At 40.9% G+C, this 21,685-nt stretch overlaps 1 protein-coding gene across 6 annotated transcripts in view; it reads right to left on the reverse strand.

The window, feature by feature from the left end:
- Positions 1 to 21,452, reverse strand: part of SLC36A4 (solute carrier family 36 member 4) — an 86,445-nt gene extending 64,993 nt beyond the window's left edge. For 3 of the 6 annotated variants that reach the window (XM_066175678.1, XM_066175683.1, XM_066175684.1), the window contains exons 1-6: positions 21,373 to 21,452; positions 13,097 to 13,220; positions 12,260 to 12,350; positions 11,156 to 11,244; positions 9,790 to 9,885; positions 8,523 to 8,607 (exon numbers count right to left, since the gene is read on the reverse strand). In XM_066175678.1, coding sequence (XP_066031775.1) covers positions 8,523 to 8,607; positions 9,790 to 9,885; positions 11,156 to 11,244; positions 12,260 to 12,350; positions 13,097 to 13,220; positions 21,373 to 21,400 — 513 coding nt within the window. In that variant the 5' untranslated portion in view covers positions 21,401 to 21,452. Of the gene's footprint in view, positions 1 to 8,522; positions 8,608 to 9,789; positions 9,886 to 11,155; positions 11,245 to 12,259; positions 12,351 to 13,096; positions 13,221 to 13,570; positions 13,575 to 17,928; positions 18,001 to 18,189; positions 18,228 to 20,917; positions 20,945 to 21,372 lie in introns of those variants that run through there. The other 3 variants (XM_066175679.1, XM_066175681.1, XM_066175682.1) reach the window with 3 other exon arrangements.
- Positions 21,453 to 21,685: the final 233 nt, after the last annotated feature.

The raw sequence follows: 21,685 nt of genomic DNA on the forward strand, positions 1-21,685 counted from the left end.
TAAACAGTGTGAGTATATGGTCACAGTGCTGTTTTCCTAGAGGGAAGTTTGTCTCTCTGCTTCACCTGGTGAGTGGCAGGAATTTTGAGATCCCTGTATGTGTACTCTCCGTGCAGAGGGGAAGACAAGGCACTGCGAGCAAGTGTTTCATACTCAAGGCAAATGATGAAATCAGGGCTTGAAAGCATCATTATCCCACCACTGACTAAAGAGGAAATTCACATATGCAGTTTAGATCAGAGTCCTTTCAGAAAGGGAGAGTTTCATAAACTGGAAGGAAGCCAGACAGATCTGGGCCTAAATCTTAAGAGTTTGTATTTTCCTAGGGAGAGCAAGGGGGTAAGATGATAAAATGCTATTGCACCTGAGTTCAGTGCCTAACAACCTTATGCCTTCACCCTGCACATCATAGCAGCATAGCTACAAAATAATGTTAGAAAATGAACATGTCTGTCTTTCATTTAGTTCAAATGAATTCTTTCCACTCTTCACTTTTTTTATTAATATACATTAACTCAATTTTAAAAACCGTGAGCTCCAACAGAATTGAGAGTTCTGTATCTAATAAACTGATATAAATTAACGCCTATAAATTAAAAGGAGTACACAGTGTGAAAGTGCATTAGAGTTTCGTACATATCATTACAATAGTTGCCTGTAGTGCAAATCAGAAGATTGAGTCTGAGACTATTCATGACTCTCATTGTTTCTTTTGGGAAAAAGTCAGCGTGGCTGCAACTGCCAAAAATGTGTTTTGTGGAATGTACACAGCCATCTGTGCTGTGTGCACACCAGAATCAAAACATCCAGAGCTCGTGGTTATTCTGCTTGCTACAAAATGAGAATAGTTCAATTTAACTCTCATCCTGCTGTTTCCCTTAGGTATCCTTTCCTCCTCTACCATTGCATTCACCATCTTACAAATTAGCCTATGACTGTACTTAATCTGCTTATGCTGCATGAAGCCTTTGGCTTGATGGTTACAAAAAGATACCTAGACAGTGAAAAAACAATTCCTTATAGCACAGAGACAAACAAAAATGCTAAATTGATACATAGCTGGAAAAGCTCACTTGATTTCCATTGCTTCAAACAATCCACAAATTCAGGAAGAGAGAATTAACTTAAAATTATTCTGTCTGTAACCAAAAGCACTGCAGTTTTTTTTTTTTCCACAACGAAAAAGGGAAAGCTAAATGATACAATTCTGCAACCACATGTTTTCCCGAAATCTCACTTTATATGAAAACATCACTGGTCATTATGGAAACACTGATGGTTTTCTACCTTGCAAGAATCTAAAGTGTCACTTGCACGACAGTTAACATCTGTTTGTCTTCATTAAGATACCAATTTTAGAAAGCTACAAAGAAGTTCTAATTACATTTAGAATTGAATTCACACAGCTACAGTAACTCGATTTTGCCAAGCAGTAAGTCAAACACTTAACCAAATTACTTCCCCAATGCCACACGAAGTAAAGCTCTCTGTGGAATTTTTCTGCTTTCCCACCATACTTAAAACAGAAATACAGAACAAGCACTTCAGGCCTGTCACTTTAACAGTCCTGTGTGTTTACTTGCTTGCGTGCATTTGCAGATAGCCAGAGTTGCTCTGTGCACAAGGACAAGTGAAAGAGCTTCTAAGGATCACAAAATGATTTGAGTACATAAACTCTCTGCTACAGTATTTAGCCCAGCATATCTTCAATTTATACAAATATCTGTAGCCTGATGAGCTATTAGAAAAAAATAAACATTTATTCCTTAAAAAAACCAAATCTAACAAGAAACTAGCAGGCAAGATACAGTTCAGGTTCTACAATACATTTTTACAATACCACAGTATCAACCAGCTTCTACTCAAATCAATTCAAGCATTCAAACACTTCAGTCTTTTCTTAAAGACGGAGGCATTCCCTTAGTACACATAAACTCCATTAGAAGGTGCCTGAAGTCAGAAATATTATTTTTCCTATTACCACCACCAAACTCCAACTAGACATTCAACTGGAGGTTACCAGCTAAAACAGCCAGAAAATGCAATGCACAAAACTCTGTAAAATTCTATTCAAATTTTGGCCTACTGTAATCAGCTACCCTGATGATGGGTGTGATGAGATTACATCTCCACACTGTGTTAGGTAAGTGTGGTCATACAAAATAGCCTTTAGAATTATCTGCCTTTTACTTTCACGAGAGTACTGAGGAAAGCACAGGGAAAGAACATACTACAGCTAGACACAAACTCTCCACAACCTTCATCAGGTGAATGGATACTGATGCACAATCAGCAAAACACGGCTGACTAAAATTCTCAGATTGTGCCTCCCTGGCCCTACCTTCCCACCTCCCATTTGCGCCTTTCAGATACGAGTTATATTCCTGCAATAAACCACAACACTATAATCTGCTCTACAATATAATAAGCATGCTAACCCTTCTCCCTACATTGTTCCCTGCTCCAGAATTCACTGCAGAAGGAAATGGAGGCCAAACAGATCCTCAAAAACTCCATGATTTGCAGGAGCCTGTGGCAGGTCCTGTTCCCTGAAATAGAGTTTAAAGAAAGAAGCCAGGGCATCAAAGACATTCTAGCTGGAAGAGGAAAAAAACAACAAAGATACAAATGATGAAATTCTGAACCTGCTCAGTACAGATGACTACTCAGCATTAACCAGATTTGCAGTCACAGTTTTCTTTAGTCTGAGACAGGAAAGGCATCTACTTCTTGTATGTTTTTTGACAACTTTCTCTTGTCCTCCCATTTGACTTCACCAAGTACTGAACTTGACTTCATTTTCTAGACAAGCCCTTTGCAGTCCGTGCTGCTTCCAAGTCCTCCAAAAGTCCTCCAAAAGCCACTCCTCCAAGTTCAACAAGCCCAGTTTCCCCAGACCTCACAGGACAAGTGCTTCAGTCCCAATCATTTCAGCAGGCTCCCCTAAACTCTGTTCAGTCTGTCAATGACATTCCAGTACTGAGGATACCAAAATTCAGCAGAGTATGCTAGATATGGTCTAACAAATGGGAAGTGAAGGATGACAATCACTTCCCTCCATCTACCAGCAATTTTTCTGCTCATACAACCCAGGATGCTGCTGCTTTCAGGGCAAATTGCTAGCTCTTGATCATGACCACTACTCTCTGAATCTGACCATACAAACAGCCTTTTTTTTCTCCCCCAACCAGTTGTCCGTCCATCCATCCATCCATCCATCCATCCATCCCATAACAACCTTACTTGGATACAAGTATATGGTTGAAGACAGCATGGAAAAACTTGCTAAATTCAAAGTGGCATCTAGTGCTTTCTCATCATGTACAAATTCAGACCCATGGACATAGTTATACTAATAAAAATGCACAGAATGACAGAGTTTATTCCCTTTTGTGGACATTTATTCCTTTAAATCAACTTTGTATCAAGAGAGCAGCTTTAACAACACCAGTCAGAGCAGTACCACTTATGGGCTTAGGCAAGACCAGAGAAAGTATCCTGCAAAGGTGGAATTTGAGATGCGACAAAATAAGGATTCTATACATTAACTCCGAAGAGGCAGATGAGATAAGATCCAGCAAGGGTTAATCAACTAAACAAACAAGAACAAGTTACTGACTGAGTCGGAAAGTAAAATGCAAAAGTTATAGAAAGTAAGGATCACTACTCTCCCTTTTAAAACGGAGCAATTGGCTGTGAGAGATCTGACAGCAGAGTAGCAAAGGAAAACTCTAATGAAGATGAGATTATATTGACTTTTTCAGGTGAGGCCTAACATCACCATGACTTTGAAAATGTTTTCCTAAATCTTGCTTTTAAAAATTGATCAGACAATATCTAAAACTGTTCCAAAAGTACCAAAATACAAAACAGCAGGAAGAATTTGGAGTTTTTTAACTTTTTCATGTGCTGTTTAGTTCCATGCAAATCTACTGCTGATTGTGTTAGGATGGACTATAATGCACTTTCTATCTAACTTAGTCTCCTAAATATTAGAATTAATATTACCTCAGATTCCTGTTCTGGACAATAATCACTTTCAATCTCCTGCTGCTCTCTGCTAGTGCATTACTGCATACGGCAGTCATGCTGAGCCAAGAACAGCCAACACTCTATGTAACTGTCTTTGTCCTGAACAAAGCAACATGATCTGGTGTCAAACATTTCCCCAAACCACACAAAGAAATACCACTATAGTTTCAGAAAGCAAGTAGCCACTGAAGTCACTAAGCATAGTGATGTCCCCACACACAAGATTTCATCAGAAGTTATTTCAGTTACTCAAGCATTAATTTACCATGCTGGTGTGATGTCTGAAAGTTTTTTTCACTCATACACATAACCCAAGCATAGCATTCAGCTGAATCCAGGAAGATCAAACACTTGTGCAAATCTAGAGATCAAGTACCTTCTCCACTTAGAAAACAAATGCACAATTAGAGGCTGCAAAAAATTCAGTTGAACCAATGAATGCTCTTCCTTCTCATAGGAACTGTCTCAGAAGCAATAATTCCATTTCCTTAGTCTCCTCAATTGAGACCACTGTTTCATTGCCTGTATCCCAAACCGCACTCTGTCATGCAATTCTATGGACTTTTCAACATCTAGTGAACTCAAAATAGTAGTCCTTGGTTTCTGGTTCCTTCTAATTCCTTCTTTTCTCAGCTCAGAGCAACTGCCAGTGCAGTACATAAGGCCACAACTGGGACACAATCAGTATGCCATCAGAGAAATAAAGGTTATATTATAAGCCTGTAATTTTGCATGCACAGACCAAATAAATGTTTCACAGTTCATTTAGTTCTGGCACTTCATTACATACTGTACTTCCAACATTTATAACACATCCAGTTCTATGACTAAGCACAGTTTCCAAAGTTTTGTGAAGTTTTACCCAAAAAAATTGGAAAAAAAAAATCAGAATTCCATTACACAGTATGCTGTCATGGATGGGTCATTCTCAGGGTGCTAAAGATCTAAAAAAATGTTCACAAAAAGCAAGAACATGTTTTCATTTCCTAGCTTTATCAGCAAACAATGAAAGAGGACACTTTTCCAGAGAACTCAGCAAATATACATGAGAAAGCTGATAAACTTTCCTTCACTTGAAAGGGTCAAAAGAGTGGTCAGGCATCAGAAGAAGTTGTCCAGGAACGTCTTGGAATCATCACCCTTTTAAGCGTTCAAGAAATATATGGATGTGCACTTAGGAACATGGTTTATTGATGAACATGGCAGCATTCGTTGATCTTGATAAAAATCTTTGCAAAGCCAACCTTCACAATTCCATGATCCTAAGAAATGCCAAGACTCTTGACACAGTGTCTTCTGCTGTCCAAGCAGGAAAAGCAAAGCAACTAGGGCATGAAAGGGGACCATGTTCTTTTGAGCACAGTTTCTTTTTCCTATCCCTGTGTGTTCCTTCCCCAGCCTTGCTTCAGACAGCCCTCAAGATTTTTGTTCCAGCTTTACTCTTCTTCTCCAGTCTGAAACACTTTCACCCATAAGCCTTTTATTACATCCTGATAAGAGTTAACCAGAACTCCTGTCACCAGTCTAAGTTTCTTTGGTGCTCCTGAAAAATATTCCTAAGGAAAAGCTTGACTTGTTATTCAGTATACCTGAAAATAGGATTTTGGAGCACAGTGTCTGGGAAACACTAATGTTATGCAAAAAAATCTCAGTATAAGTTCCCATCAGTTTTGATAGGTTTAATTTGCACACACCAACACGCAAATACGATCAGCAAAGTACAGATTATAATGCAGATGTACTGGTCAAGATGTGCCATTAGAAAGATTTTTACTATGCTTTTCCATTATCTTGGTTCTCCCATTCCCACCCTGCTGTGTCCACTTTCCCCTTCCTTTCACTACCCCAAATCATTAGATTAAGGCTGCACCAATTTTTGTTCTTTGGTGCCCTCTACGGGACTGATTTCTGCAATAGAAAGCTGCCAGAAAGAAACCAGACTTCTCTCTCACAGAAGAGCAAGGACAGGGCAGTCCAAATCAAGTACATTTGGAAGAAGAACTTCTGAATTGCTAATGACTTTAATCCACCCATCCATAGGGTCCATGTTACAGGTCCCTGCAGCTACTGCTTTTGCAGCAATTGTCTACCTGTAAGAGCTTTCAGTTTTTCCTCAAGAAAGTAAAAAGTTTCCTGAAAAACATTTCAGGGTGGTTTTTTTTTTTTTTTTTCCCAAATCTACAAAAGCCAAGGTCAGCAAGTATTCAGTCTCATGTTTTGCCTAAGGCCACAGCATACACATAACCAGTTGATCAGGTAAGCATTTCATAAGAAAGGCTTTAATTTAAACTTATATTACAAAGCATGCATTAAAGATCTCATTTCAGAAGGCCAGCAAAATGACATCAGATAGTATTATTAGCTTTAAAGAGAGATTCTGACAGTAGGAGTGTAGTTTTAAAGGCTGGGACAATTTTTTTTCCTTCACAACATAAAGTTACAGGGTACCCAGCTTCCAAATACACAAATTTGCTTCATTGTGACAGATCTTCATCCATAGAACTTGGAACACTTCTTAAACCCAATATAAATATTTATCCAGAATGGGATGAAATAAACAGAACTATCTTCTATGTGCTAATTTCCCAAGGGGACACCCTTCTTCCTAATTAAATTAAGCTATGCCAAGACACCTGTTGCCTACTTTATGGGAAGAATCCATATGGATGATTAATGCTCAACAACCCACCACACCTTATTCCTCACTTCACTGCTCACAGGAGCACACACAGAATCAGAGAGTCACAGAAACGTTTGGGTTGGAAAAGACCCCCAAGATCACTGAGTCCAACCTTTGACCAATCCTCACCTTGTCAACTAGACCATGACACTGTGTGCCACATCCAGCTGTTTCTTGAACACCTCCAGGAACAGTGACTTCACCACCTCCCCGTGTAGTCTGTTACAATGCTTAACAACCATTTCCATGAAGAAATTCTTCCAGATGCCCAACCTCAACCTCCCCTGGCACAACTTCAGGCTATGTCCTTTCATCCTGTCACTGGCTGCCTGGAAGAAAACAACCCCCACCTGGCTACACCCTCCTGTCAGGCAGCTGCAGCAAGTGATAAGGTCACTCCTGACCTTCCTCTTCTCCATGTTTAACACCCTCAGCTCCCTCAGCCACTCCTCATATGACTTACTCTCTAGACTCTTCCCCAGCTTCACTGCCCTTCTCTGGACTCACTCCACCATCTCAATGTGTCTCTTGAAGTGAGGGGCCCAGACCTGGACACAGAACTTGAGGTGCTGCCTCACCAGTGCCTGTATGGATACAGGCCCAGATTCAGACTCATTAAGCTTTATGACAACTGACGAACCAGTCTCCTGAGCAGAAAACACAGCAGAGCACATTGGTAGAGTCCTGGAATCCTAGAAAGCACATGGAAGGGAAAGCACCACAAGCTCACCATGCCTGTGTTTGAACATCCATCCTGTGCAGGCTGACCCTCTATGGGCCACGTGCTCAGACACACTAACTGCTGCTGACTGCGACTGCCAAGCGTGCCCCAAGGAAGGACCAACACCTACCAGGACCCCATCAACAGAATCCCCCTGTGAGAAAGAGCTTAGAAGGACTGGAGAGCAAGAGACAAAGCAGGTGAATGAAAGCAGGAGCAGCTCTCACAAAAGCGATAGGCATGGTTTTGTTTGCTTTTGTCAGTGATGGATGGCCGTAGGGAAGAAAAGGGGTAGTTGGGTTTTATTGGGGTTGCTTGCGATCTGTAAAGCATTTGTGGTTGTGGTGGTTCATTTGCAAAGCTTAGTTGACTTACGAAACTTCAGGGATAAAACTTGAAAGAAAGAGATGCGACCAAATGCAAAGCACTCACAGAAGAGCAAAAACAATTTTAAGATTGTATCACATCTCCCCTCTATTAGATAAAGGAGAGACAGGATAAAAATATTCAAAAATATAAAACGTATCCACAAATAGAAAAGAATAAATTACTTATAGCTAGAACATGAAATAAAGAACTTACAATATCAGTAAGAAATCTGAAGCTTCTACAAAGAAGCAGCTGTCTAACAGATAAAGAAAGCATTGGAACTGACTACTGAGGAAGCTGCAGAAATGTCAATGTCAGGCATTTTTTGCAACAAAAATCAGGATTCATTTAGATACAGTGGATTCTGTGAATAGAAGGGACTAAACAAGACCCAGAAAAAAAAAAAAAAAAGTTTCCCCTTACATGAAAAAGATAAAATATGCCCAGGAGTTTGGGGAGAAAAAAAGGAAGTCAGCAGAAAGCCTAGGAAAAAAAAAAAAAAAATCTGGGAAAACTGGCTCCTACACCATTTTGTGCCTTATTTTCCATAATTTCCACAATTCATTTTTAAACAAGTCAGAAGGAAATATACACTTTCAAAAGATCTGAATTTAGTTCACCTTGCCCACTGCCCTTTTTAACCAAAAGCTTTATAGGAAGTAAAAGTGAGGGAAAATGAATCTAAACCCATAACTGCTTCCATATGGCAGCATTACTCACTTGTTTCACATTTTCTGCCAAGAACACAACATAAACGCCACAAAATCCTAGCTGTGTTATCACTAGGAAAAAGTCCACAATACACCTGAGGAAGAAAAAACAAACATACGTTATACTTAAGATCCAAACAATCATCCTATTGCTACCTAATATGCAATCACTGCTCCTTTTTAGAGTAATCCAAATGCTAGACTCAAATGCCACATTAATCTCACAAGCAGTGCAGAGCAGGTTCCTCCTATGTCAAAACAGGGTGGTGATCATTGAAAGATCACTGTGGCTCAGACTGTTTTTGAAAAAAGTGATACACAGTGGTGGCTTGAAGACAGACTGTAATGAAACTCTGCTAGAGTCAAGCACAGAGCAAAGATCTGCTCCAGAGAATGGATTTCCTGCAACATGGAGTCTCTGGAGACCCAATCGAGTCCGTTTGAGGCTTGCAACTCTTCGGTGCAATAGAAAATTGTCATTATATATCAGAACAAACCAATTTTCCCTCTAATTGAGCTCTACTCCACTCCTACAAAGTCATCACAACACATCTTAAAACACTAGCAAGATGCTGCATCCTTGAAAGTAACAGGAATATAAAAAATTCTTCCACAAGTGAGGTAAAAACCATTTTAAATTAAGGCTGAGCAACATGTCTGTTTCAGATTCACAACTTCACTACTGTGCAGTCATACCATAAACTCTACAAACAGCAACAGATGGCAAAGCAAAAATAATATGTCTTTTGTAAAAGAGGGATAAAATATATAACAGACACAACAAGTCATTTATATCTTCATGTCATTGTTGCAAAAATAGTAAATATATCTCCATTATTTATATGTTACATTTAAACAGGAACCAAAGAATTGTTTTGCCTCCTCTCAGAATATATACATTAAAGTAATTAACATTTGCAGCGTGAACCTGCAATGCAGAGAAATGTTGGGAAAAGGGAATGAAAATGTTAACTACTTCACTGCATTAGACAACACAGAACGCACTTCTAGTTGTAACACATCTCCTCCTATATTACTAAACAGAATTCTTTTTCTTCAGAGCTCTTGTAGAACTGAAAATTGAAATGCCTAATAGAGTCAGACATCCTCCAATCTCACGATTACCAGCTGGCAGCAGGAAATAACAAATCACACTGCATAAAAGCATTTTTAAGGAAGGTAAAATCTTAGTAAAATGGAAATCTCCTAATCATTCCAAGTGTAGCCATTAACTTTTAAAAATTAATTTCCTCAATTAAATTCTAGTTCAAACTTACCGGCCCCAAGCAGCTCGTTTCTGCAGAGCAGGCAGGGGCCCCACTTCCATTGCACAGCTGACTGTATCACTATATCCCAGGGAGGACTTCTTCATCCTAAAATCAAAGAGCAAAGAAAAAACAGCGTTACCAGAAACTATGAGGACCTAGAACCCTACTTTGAAAATACTGTTGGTCTTCCATGATTATAACAAGTTGTCACCTGTGGCAACACTCTGCTGCTGCTGAATTTCAGAGGTGTGGTTTGGGCTTCTTTACTCCAGGAAGGGCTATTTAGCACTCTACAAGTATGTGAAACACAGTGCTGCTTCCCCCCAGTTCAACAGCATTAAATGAGTTTCTTACAAAACAAGGGGTCTTTTTTTATAAACTACTCCAAAATCATATTCTTCTTATATGAGCTTAAGAAATTAATCTCAAATCGAAAAGTCACAAGGAACTTAAACAGAATTCAACTCTTGTTCCACAAGCAGTTAATCACAATTGATTCAGTGATCTTATTTCGGTCATCAACTTTAAAGATCATTCAAATCTACAGAGGAAAAATTCAGGAATGACAGGGTCCGTTCACAGTACAATATCATGTTAATCTGGTAAAATAGATTTCCCAGCCACAGAAACATAAATAGCTTTGTGATTCTACTCAGTTCAAAAGTTCATTGCACTTTTAAACATGAGACCCTCCCACTGCTTCTCTTTAACACTTGACAGTACAATAAAAATGTTTAATGAAAGTCACTATTAATCAAAATATTCTGTCAGTCAAAACTGAGTAACTGCTTCCCCGCAGTACAGCACATCTCACTTGGAGGAATACTTAAAATTTACCTGCTCAGTAACACCATTTTAACACAGTCCTTCAGCACTACAACTTCAAAGAATCAAGTTGCCACAATTCAGAGACAGAGCTCACATATAACCATGAAAGACATTAACAGCATTTCTTAGTTTATCTTACTCCTATAAAGTACTTATAAACTGTGTATTCATAAATTATTTACATTTTTCAAAGCTATGAAGACTCAGAAGCTCTGTGAATATAAGAAGGACTGAAAATAAGCAATTAAAGCTGCAATGAGAAAGACCTGATTATTTGCCATCAAGGAAGAAGGTACTGGGCCACACAAGTTAAACCAACCTCATTTTGTGTATGAGCAGAGAACAAATAGGTTTTTTCAATGTGTTGCACACAGCATAGCTATCATTATTAGGTGCACACTAAGAATTTGAGAAGATTCTAAACTGATAGAAGAAACTGCTACAGCACCAGACTATTTGGTAGACCAAATATCACAAGCAGAAAAGAAGAATTAAAAGAAAAAAAAATACTTATACTCAGCAACTGAATGAGTAGCTCCACATTTACCTCTGACATAGATAGTGGCTGCAACGTACCAAGATGTGCATACAGTGAACAGATATAAATCCTATGAACACAAGGCTGATTGGTCCAACCTGGTATTGGGAAAAAAAAGGGACGACACAGGAGATACAGAAATTTTCATGAAAATGTGCTGGGGAAAAATCTTTACATGAAAAAAATTCACATTGTAGCAAATAAAGTAATAATTTAAAACTTTTCCCCCTCGGTGGGGTGCTGCTGCTGCTGTTTTATGTCATCCCTCAGTTTCAGTTCACTACTTAAGAGAAGGCTATTCAGGGGCGATCAAGCCGTAAGTACCAAATGAGTACTTCGCTCCCCTAACTGTTTCACCTGCCAAAAAAAGCTCATCAAGAAGACTGCACAGACCGCACAATTCAGTGGTTTGAACCACTTGAAAGCGGCAATGACAGTAAAAGTTAAAAGTTACAGGTAACTATCAAATTAAATCATTTGTTTCCGAACAGAAGCTTGACCAGGAGTTTTCACAGAAGGAACTTTCCTAACACACATGTAACTTTCACTCTCAAACTGAACAACCTGTACTATGGAATTACAGGACGATTTAGTAGTAAGGTGAAAATTTCATTTGAATAAATTTCCCCTGCCCTAGAAATGCATTATTTGTTACCAGGCATAAACAACCTGGGCTATACCCTATTTCTGCAGAAACACTAGATTGATTTTACAAGCTGATGCTTCATCCTAAGACATACAATCTGTCTCTAGAGAAGTCTGTACAAAGATGAGACAACTCCATAGAAACAATTCCCATGAGACATCACAGGGGTCTGAGTAAATAAAAAAAATTTCTTTTTTTCTGAAGAACTTTTTGTTTGGACCAGAAAAATACTTTGGCTAAGCAAAAATGCAACTCATGCAATGAAGTCTTCAGGGTGAAGTCGTAGCTTTCTTTAAAACAATAAAATCTTAATCTTCAGTACTGATTTCCCCAAATTAAAAAGAAGAAATGACACAATTCTGTAAGGATGGCAGCGACAAGTAAGTATTGAGATTTTTGTTTTTCAGGACATATATCTGTAGATATTTCTAGATGATTTTTCTACTCTATGAAAAAAGAATTCTTACCACAATGCCAGCATTTTTTATTGCAAGTGGAAGACCAAGAAGCCCAGTTCCGATGTTTCCCTTGAGGAGGTGAGTCAGTGTTTGTATAAACCTAAGGATAAAATGTCACATTAGCAGTACACATAGATGGGGTAGAGGGCAAAAAACCCCCACACCCTTTGTCTATAATGAAGTGATAAATTTCAAGTTTCAACTTAAAATTTACAGTGGTCCAGCTATTTTAAAGGAAGTGCAGCACATTCAAATGATGTTTTTATTCATCCTTACATGTGAGCACCCTCAAATAGAACACACAATAGAACACACAGCTCTTTAACCCAGCTTGTGAAATGTTAATTTCTCAGCATTTTCATGGCTCTTTTGCCTCAGAGTCAAAATAACCAAGTTTCATCAATGTTATTTTAATACCCATAACATTCAAAACTGCAAATTAAAACATCCATCAGCTGCAAATCACAATTCTGTCAGCCAAAGCCTTGTCCAAAGGAAAAAAACTCCAAAACATTAACAAGCTTTTCTAATCAACTTTCAAAATAGGTTGTCTCCAGAGTATCTCAAACTCTTTTTCAAATTGTGATTGGACTTTGAGTAGCCTAATTCACTTTACAAATAAGAACCTTGAAGTATTTTACGGCCAGTACATTGTGAGCTTCAAAAGAAGTGAGAACCTCCTCAAAATGGGCTGCATTTTGGGAGAATTATGCAAAGTCCTTATGTATAACCACAAAACTGTTATGCAGGTGCAAGAAGACCCCTTCAGAGTTCAGAAAACTCCTCATAAGGAACAAGTCAGAGGCAAGAAACTTGAACAAGCTGATACTCAAAATTAACACATACGTAATGCCTTCTTTATTGTCAAGCTGGTAGTGTGTCTTAACCGGCAGGAAAGTATTTTCATGCTCTTCATCTGAGATGCCATCTGAGTCTTCTTCATCAATTAAAGGCTTCATTACTTCCATGCCTGTACAACAGATTTAACACTACATTAGCATGAGAAACAAGCTTACAGTTCAGAAGTAAAACATGATTCAAACTTCCCACCCCGTGAGGTTTTAACATGTTCCTAACTAAAAAGATGATTTAAGCAGATACACAGAGCACAAGTTTGCACAGGAAATCCTCTCTTTAAAGTGGCACACCATCTCATCATCATCATTATTATTATTATGGCCAAACACAACAGTTTTTCATTACGAAAAGCAACTTTCTATCATGAAAATGACGCTGGTTTAAATCACATTGCAAACTAATGCAACATAAAGCAAAACAGAAAAGTCATCCATCATTACAAAAGGGTGAGATTCGTCTTACCACTGGTAGCTACTTCAGAATTAAACACTAAGTCTGCACTCAGAGAGGTAAGACAGATACCACAGAAAGTATCTCCATTCATTGAAGAAAGAACCAAAATACAGGAATCAGGTTGCATGCTTTGAAAGCTGCAATTTCATGAACCTTTTAAACTAGCATAAAATTCCAGCTAAATAACAGCACCAAGTAACAGCAAGCAGTCAGTAGTGAACAAAATTGCCTTTCAGGCAAAACTAACAACTTATGCCAGCTTAATGTTGAGGAAATTATAACCATTTTAAATTACTACAGTTAAGCAAAGCAAATCCTGCCAAGAGCAAAAAGATAATTTACCCTACACTTGCCTACCACAGTCTCCATTCATAAAATATATTGAGTAAGTCCCAAGTTGCATAACTTTCACCAGAAAAAAGAGAAATCTCTGTGATTTTAACACTTTGTATTAACAAAGAAACCAACCCACCACACCACATTTACATTTACATTACAAAACAGCCATTTCGTGTCAGGGTTTTGGTGGTCATGGGGCTGCAGGAGTGGCTTCAGTGAGGTGCTGGAAGCCTACCCCATTTTAACAGAGCCACTGCCAGCTGCTTCCAGGACAGTTCTGCTGCAGAACAAGTGCAAGCCCATCAGCAACGGTGGCAGCACCTCTGCACTAACATAGTTAAGAAGGGAAAAAATACCTATCGAGCAACTACAGCTGGAGAGTGGACTGAGAATATGTGACAGCAACAGCCCTGCAGACACCAAAGGCAGTGCAGAAGGAGTGGCAGGAGGTGCTCTAGGTGCTGGAACAGAGATTCTCCTGCAGTTCCTGGTGCAGACCATGGTGAAGCAGCCGTGCCCCTGCAGCCCATGGAGGGCTGTGGTGGAGCAGAGATCCACCTGCAGCTCCTGGAAGAGCCCACAGTGGAGCAGGGGATGTCCAAAGAAGGCTGCGACCTCAAGGGAAGCCCACACTGGAGCAGACTTCCTGGCAGAGGACCTGTGGCCCCATGGAGAGAAGAGTCTAAGTTTGGAGCAGGTTTACTGGCACATTTGTGACCCCACAGGGACCTACACCAGAGCAGTTCCTGGAAGACTTTCTCCCATGGGAGGGGAATATGAAAGAGTGTGATGAGTCCTCCCATTGAGGAGAAAGGAACAGAAGAAACAACATGGTGAACTGACCACAGCCCCCATTCCCCATCTCCCTGAACCACTGGAGAGGAGGAAATAAGGAAATTGTGAGTGAAGTTGAACCTGGGAAGAATGGAGAGATGGGTAGAAGATTTTTTTAGATTTATTCTTATTTCTCATTAGCCTGCTCTGATTTGACTGATAAGAAATTCAATTCATTTACCCAAGTCAAGCCTGTTTTGACCATAACTGTAATTGGCAAGTGACCTCTCCCCGTCCTTTTCTCAACCCACACACAAGCATTTTGTTATATTTTCTCCAGCTAAGGAGGGGAGACTAGCTTTTATGGACACCCAGAATCCAGCCAGGGTCAACCCACCACTGCCATTAAACAAATCATTAAGGTTTCCATGGAGACTTGGAGATGTCTAACCCACCAGCGGGGCACCGAAGCCAATGTTAAATAACTTGTAAAGAAAAACTGTAGAACAAGTGTAAAAATCCCACCAAGTAGAAGGCAGCTTGTCCAAGTCATTAAAATTAAATCATACAGCTCAAACTCTCCTGAAAACACCAAAGGGTTGTCAAAATTTCATGTCTGAAAAGTTGAAAGCAGTAGTGAAAGCACTTGATAGAAGCAAAGATGCCAAGTCAAGAGCAAAAAGAGGTCAGAGACTCAACCGGAAAGTACACTTTAAAGCAAATTTATACTCAGTGATATTCTAATTATACGAGTCAGGATGGACTTCACCGCATTTCTCTACACAGCACATAGTCCATTAATTGATCAAAAGAAGGATCACCAAAGTTCCTTCCCTCTGCTCCCACAGCATTGTGCTGACTAGTTCTTGAGGATGCCACAACTATCCTCCCCCTCAGCTCTGAGTACCTGCTGGGCTCATTTGATGCTCACAAAGACCTGCACACTCTAGTTCTGGAGTGAAAGTTTGCCTCCTCTGGGATCAGAGGGAGCAGGAAGTTTCACCCAGTGAGCAATTGATTAGGCTGATTTTCATTCTTTAAAGTATTGATTCTAAACTAACAATCTGAAGGAACAAGCCAAACTACAAGCATGCAAGTCTGTGATCACATGAAATCCAACAACATATTAAAAAAAATAATAATTAAATTAATTTTCCAATTTTGTCTTCATCACATTTTGTAGGATGCTCTTCATAATGCTAAACAATAGTGACAACATGCAGCAAGTAAGGCTCTTATTTAGCAGTAGGAGGGGACCAGCATGACCCTTAAGACCAACAGCTTTGGTGAGTATCAGCAACTGCTCAGTCAAGGGAGAAAAGTAAAACTGGAACATTTGGTATATACGTACATCTACACTGTTTCCTATGCCTCCAGATGACACACGGAAGACTCTGAACTTTATTTAGACATCCTGTTTTACCTTCTCTCCCAACTTCCTGACCCATCTTCTGATCACAAAGGTAGCCATTCAAGAATAGATTTAGACATATGCAAGCATTCCCCTCATCTCTCAAGTCATAAAAGTTCTCCTAACACAAACTATTTTTCTTCTGAAAAGTCATCTCCCCATGCTTAAAGCCATCTTGTCATTTCAGGTTTATTGTTATCACTGTCCCACTGCCCCATTCACCCACTTTCTCAGAAAGGGCTGAAATTAAACCCAAAATATCCATTTCCAATATGCACACTAAGGCTGGGAGTTTGCTGTTCCTATTCTAGTGTAATAATGCATTTGAGAATAAATTCCATTAGAAGTTTTAAAACACAGGCTACAGCAGTATCGTCAGCTCACATTGTCATAACTATACAGGTTATGACTTACTACAGGTTCCTCTGAAATACTGCATTACATAAAACATTCCAACAATGCTATCTGGTCTCTCTCCTAGCCATAAAAATGCTCCTGAATTGCTTCTTTTCCTCATCACTCCTCCTTCGTCCTATGACTGCATGAACCCATTAACAGTAATGGTACTGAGACATTAATGGGAGGTTTGGATCATGGGACTTTCTCAGCATGGGTTTTCACTTGATAATAGATCTCTACTGTTGGAATACTGTGGCTGTGTCCCACAGTACATACCCACAGTGATGTCCAGGTAACATCCGCATTTAATGGGTCCAAACTTGTAGTCTAGAGCACATGAGACAAAAAAGCTTGAGCTTTGCATACTTGGATCTGGCTTGAAATTAATTATTCTGGAACATCTGCAGTCACTGACAGAAAACTGGCACTGAATACCCACATTTACTTTGATTCCTTCCTACAAAGGTCCAGTATGTGCAATTTAAATACAATCTCAAACTGCAGCACAAAACCAGCATATGCATGTCATACCTGAATCAGAGTAAACCTCAGCCAACATTAGATCCATGATCCACCAAACTGTCTTGGCTGTATCCAAACACATTGTGAATAATCCAACCCAGTGCTCAGCCATGGAACTCACTGAAAATTTTACATTATCATTATTCAGCACAAGTAAGAATAAGGAAACTCATTTCTGCACACCCTTTTGTTTTCACTTAGACAAAGCACCAGCCAATTTCCAGCCCTGTCCTTCCAAGACCCAATATGAATTTCTTTTCTCTTGTTCCACCACAAAGATCTTTTCAGATCAAATACTGTCTTCTGATTGTCTTTAACAACTAATTAAACTGTTACTGTTTCTGCTTTCTTCTGTGAACACCCATGCAAGTAGAGTGCCAAGAAGCCCTGCAGGTAGTCCTACTATCAACCAAGGCAACACAAAGGGCATTTCAACTTCTCCCAGCATTATCGTTGCAATGTTGAAACTAATTCCTTAAGCTGCTGGAGAGATAAATCTCTGATTCATTACTGCTACACATCACACTATAATCATGCATAAATGTCAACACTGTATCCTCAAAGACCCAAATTTCAATCACAAATCAGCCCACAGTTAAACAGTGAGATTAAATCCATAGTGTTAAAATTGTTACAACTACTATTTCCAATTTTGTACCTTCACGTGTACTCTTCTATCCCCTAGAATTTGCCAGGGTCTTGCCAACACTTATGGACATACTGCCAAAGAAACTTTTGAACTGTTACTAGATTTACTTAATTCTCAAGCTTTTCAACAACACTGAAGAAATCCTCTGGTTCAAAAGTTCAGCAAAGGAATTAATTTTCACTGAGAACTTTAGTTAATTTTTCTAGATTACTCAAGCAATTAACACTTCCAAATGTTACTGAACCACTCAGCACCACAGGGGATAAAACTTACCTCCATCATTTTCATTTTATGGAAGAAACAGCGACAAAAGAATGAAGCAGTTTGCCAGGCGGGCATAGCAACCTACAGGAGATATTAAAAATAAAAGCCAAGTACAATCCTCTAATGTTCCTTTGGAGAAGGTCACGGCCCAGACGAATTCATGTCTAAAACCCCTTTTCCAAATCCAATTTAACAATATGGTCTGGTTTTTATTTGCTTGGGGTTTTTGAAGTCAGTGTCAGCAAATGGAATGAACTGGATTTGACATACCAGCATGTAAAGATTTGGGGGATAGGATACAGGATACCATTGCCTGCATCAGCTGGTTTGACTTTTTTTAATTTAAGGGAGAGGGAACACGCAGGTGTTGTTGGAGCAACACTTCACACGTATATTAAGTCCTCAGCAAAAAGCAGTAGGCAAAGGAGGCCTTGTACATACTTCACTGCTCAGTCAGCTTCTACACAAGAACATGCCCACAGGGCCAGAAACACTGCCCAGGATTCACAAACTGTGAACTGTGTTTATTAAATAGAGGATGATCCAGTGCCTCTGTAATTGGGATAAAGACTCGATTTAGCAAGCAGCTGTTTTGACCGCTCCGTAAGAGAGAAAATCAGCACCATATCATCACATTAGCCTAAAATGCAGGTTTATGCTAATATTTTCCCACAGGCCATGGAAAGTCATATTCATAATCCTGGGGGCATACCCAGACCTTCTGTCACCAACCAGGGCTGGCTGCTCTTATAGGACAAAGTTGGCAACTGAACCTATGAACAAGCAGACGCATTCAAGGAGTCTTCACTGCAGTGTTAACACAGAAGAAACATTTATATCTGGCAGCAACCACATCTGTGACAACAGGAGAGGCTCAGCGTTCCCAGCAGCTGCACTCAGTTCACAGATGATCAGTGTATTACCTTCGTGCTGCGGTGAGGCTTTTCAATTCAGCATTCAGAACCAGGGCTCTCAAGAGAAATTTAATTACAAAGAAAAACACTGTCACTAATTATTTTCAAAGTAATGGTAGGTTACTCCCTCAACCACAGAAGGAAATACCTGCTTAGATATTTAGCTACTTCAGCCTCCCAGCACTTCCCCAGAAGACATCCAACTGCACAGTACAGCTTTGTTCACAAAGCACACATGATCGGCTACGCTATACCCAGTCACATGCTTCCACCACCTCCCAGGAAATCACAGAGCAAGACAAAGTGCCTGTGAATGGTACTGCTGGAGGCATGCTGGCCCAGATGGATAAGCCTTTGTAAACCTTCCCAGCTCAAGGGGGAAATAACAGGTAACTTCATTAAATCATACACAAGCCAGCTCCCTTTTTGTTTTCCACTACAGCTATTCCTGTTGAATATAAGAGATATAAAAACAAACAAAATGCTCAAAATAAAATATATTATTGTTTGAAAATTTAAAAGGAAAATCTCATCAGTTTTTAAAATTCCTGTTAACACTAATAATCATTTTTTCCAAAATAGTCAAAGTGAGCATTAGCTTTTGTTGTGTTTATTTGTCAAGAACTCCAAGCTATGTATCATGCAGTTATTTTAATCCCTTTTTATTTCTCTTTGGAAAATAAATCTTGGGTCATTCATTTCTCTCCATTACAAACTGTAACTTAATAAAGTAGATTTATTCAGCTTTATGGTAGAATGTATTAATCTTGAGAATGGTCGTTTCTAAGCAAATGCTGAAAGTCAATATTGCCCCTGAATAAGCAGGAAGAACTGTATGCTTTTGCGTCGTAACTGCAGGATACAGAAGGCTCATAAAATGGGACACTGGAGTTATTAAACCAAAGTGCACACAGGTCTGTATAGCTATTACACACTTTCAGAGGAGTAATTTTATCCCAACCCACAATGGATCACTTATTTGGACAGACACTAGCCTTAAATAAGCCACTATCCTGTCTAGACCAAGCCACACATTTCTACAATTAACACACTCTTAAGTGACAATGCATTGGCAAAACTTCAGTTTTATTAAGTATTCAATAGCAATGAACCATGCAAAAGATTTTGGAATCCTTTTCACGTGTGGAATTGCATTTTTAAACAGCTAATCCCATAGAAAATCCCATTTCTATGGGTTCCGACAGATAAACTGTCTGTTGTGCGAATTTCTGGGGGAAAAAAAGAAAGAAAAGCTCTAAAATTTATTTCAGCAACACTTCCTCCAAAGTGACAATCCCTCCATTCAAGATGGATCAGCCTTGGAGAAAATAAAATTTGAAGCATATCTTCCAATTCCTACCATTGCCACTGGACAGGACAAAACCTGCGGATTTCCAGGAGGGGGAGCAAGGATGATTGGGGGACTGGAGCATCTCTCTTATGAAGAAAGGCTGAGGGAGCTGGGCCTGTTCAGTCTCAAGAGAAGTCAGCAGAGTATATGTAAGTATTTAAAGCGGGCTGCCAAGAGAATGGAGCCAGGCTCTGCTCAGTGGTGCCAGCTACTAGGACACGAGGCAACAGGCAGAATATGATGCACAGGAAGCTCCACCTGAACAAGAGGAAAAGCTTCTTTACAATGTGGGTGACCGTACACTGGAACAGGTAACCCAGAGAGGTTGTAGATTGTTCCTCTCCAGAGATATTCAGAGCCCATTTGACTGCAATCCTGTGCCATGAGCTCTAGAAATGGCCCTGCTTGAGCAGGGAGGTTGGACCAGACAAACCCACTGTGGTCCCTTCCAACCTGACCCATTCTGTGTTCTGTAAACACAGCTCTGCGAGGAGATACTCCATGAGGCCAGCCCAGCCCCAACTATACGTTAGAACTAAACCTGCTACGTGCTAACTCGTACATCCATAGGCAAAAAAAAACCTAAGAGATGACCAACTATGTCCCCTCCATCAATTAGATTTAAAGGTGGAAAAACTAATATACAGTAAATACAATACCGCAAATTTACAAACACACATCCGCCCCGGGAAACCCCAACCCAGTCTTCCAGGGCAGATAAACGCATCATCACCTAACGATGCAAAGAGAATGTATTTCCATGAACTTCTATGGAGGCCGTGACTTCACCAAGAACCCGAGCGCCAGACAGGTGCGACTGACGACCCGGGGGAGCGACCTCGGCTGCGCTAGCCTCAGCCCTCCCGGCCCCGGTGCCGCCGATCCGGCCCCGGCGACTCAGCCCCCGCCGCCGCCTCAGCGGCCCCGGCGCGGCGGAGACACCGCAGCAGAGCGCCCACCCCCACCGCAGGTGGGATGGTTCATCCCGCCCGCCTCGGTGCGCCGAGCGTCGCAGCGCATCCCCGGTGGGCCGAACCATCTCTCCTGAAGCACAGGGAGGGTAGGGGCCGGCCGGCCGGCCGGTCCCGGCGCTCACGCCCCCTCCTCTCCGCCCCGCAGCCAGCCGCCATCCCGCCGCCCCTCGACCGCTCTCGCCGCCGCCGGGCTGCACGGCTCGGGCCGCCTCACCCAGCTCCTCCCTGCCCGCGCCGGCCATCGCCCCGCCGAGCTCCGCTCGCCTTTCCGCCGATGTGGAGCCGGCCGGCGCGGCGCATGCGCCCCGCGGGAGCGAACGGCGGCGGGCAGGCGGGCCCTGCGCGGGCCGGGGGAGGCGGCGCCGGCTCAGGGCGCGGGCCCGCCGGCCTCCTCACCGCCCTGCCCCGCCGGCCGCCCCGCGGGAGTCGCTGCCCGAAGCGTCGCGGAGTATCCCAGCTTTGAAGGGACCCATAAGGATCTTCAACACCCTACTCCACCTAAAAGTAAACCCTGTGTCTAAGAGCAC

Source organism: Chamaea fasciata, unplaced genomic scaffold (genome assembly GCF_029207755.1).
Source record: "Chamaea fasciata isolate MVZ Bird 193981 ecotype frontalis unplaced genomic scaffold, bChaFas1.0.hap1 SCAF_2, whole genome shotgun sequence".
Lineage (NCBI taxonomy): Eukaryota > Metazoa > Chordata > Aves > Passeriformes > Sylviidae > Chamaea > Chamaea fasciata.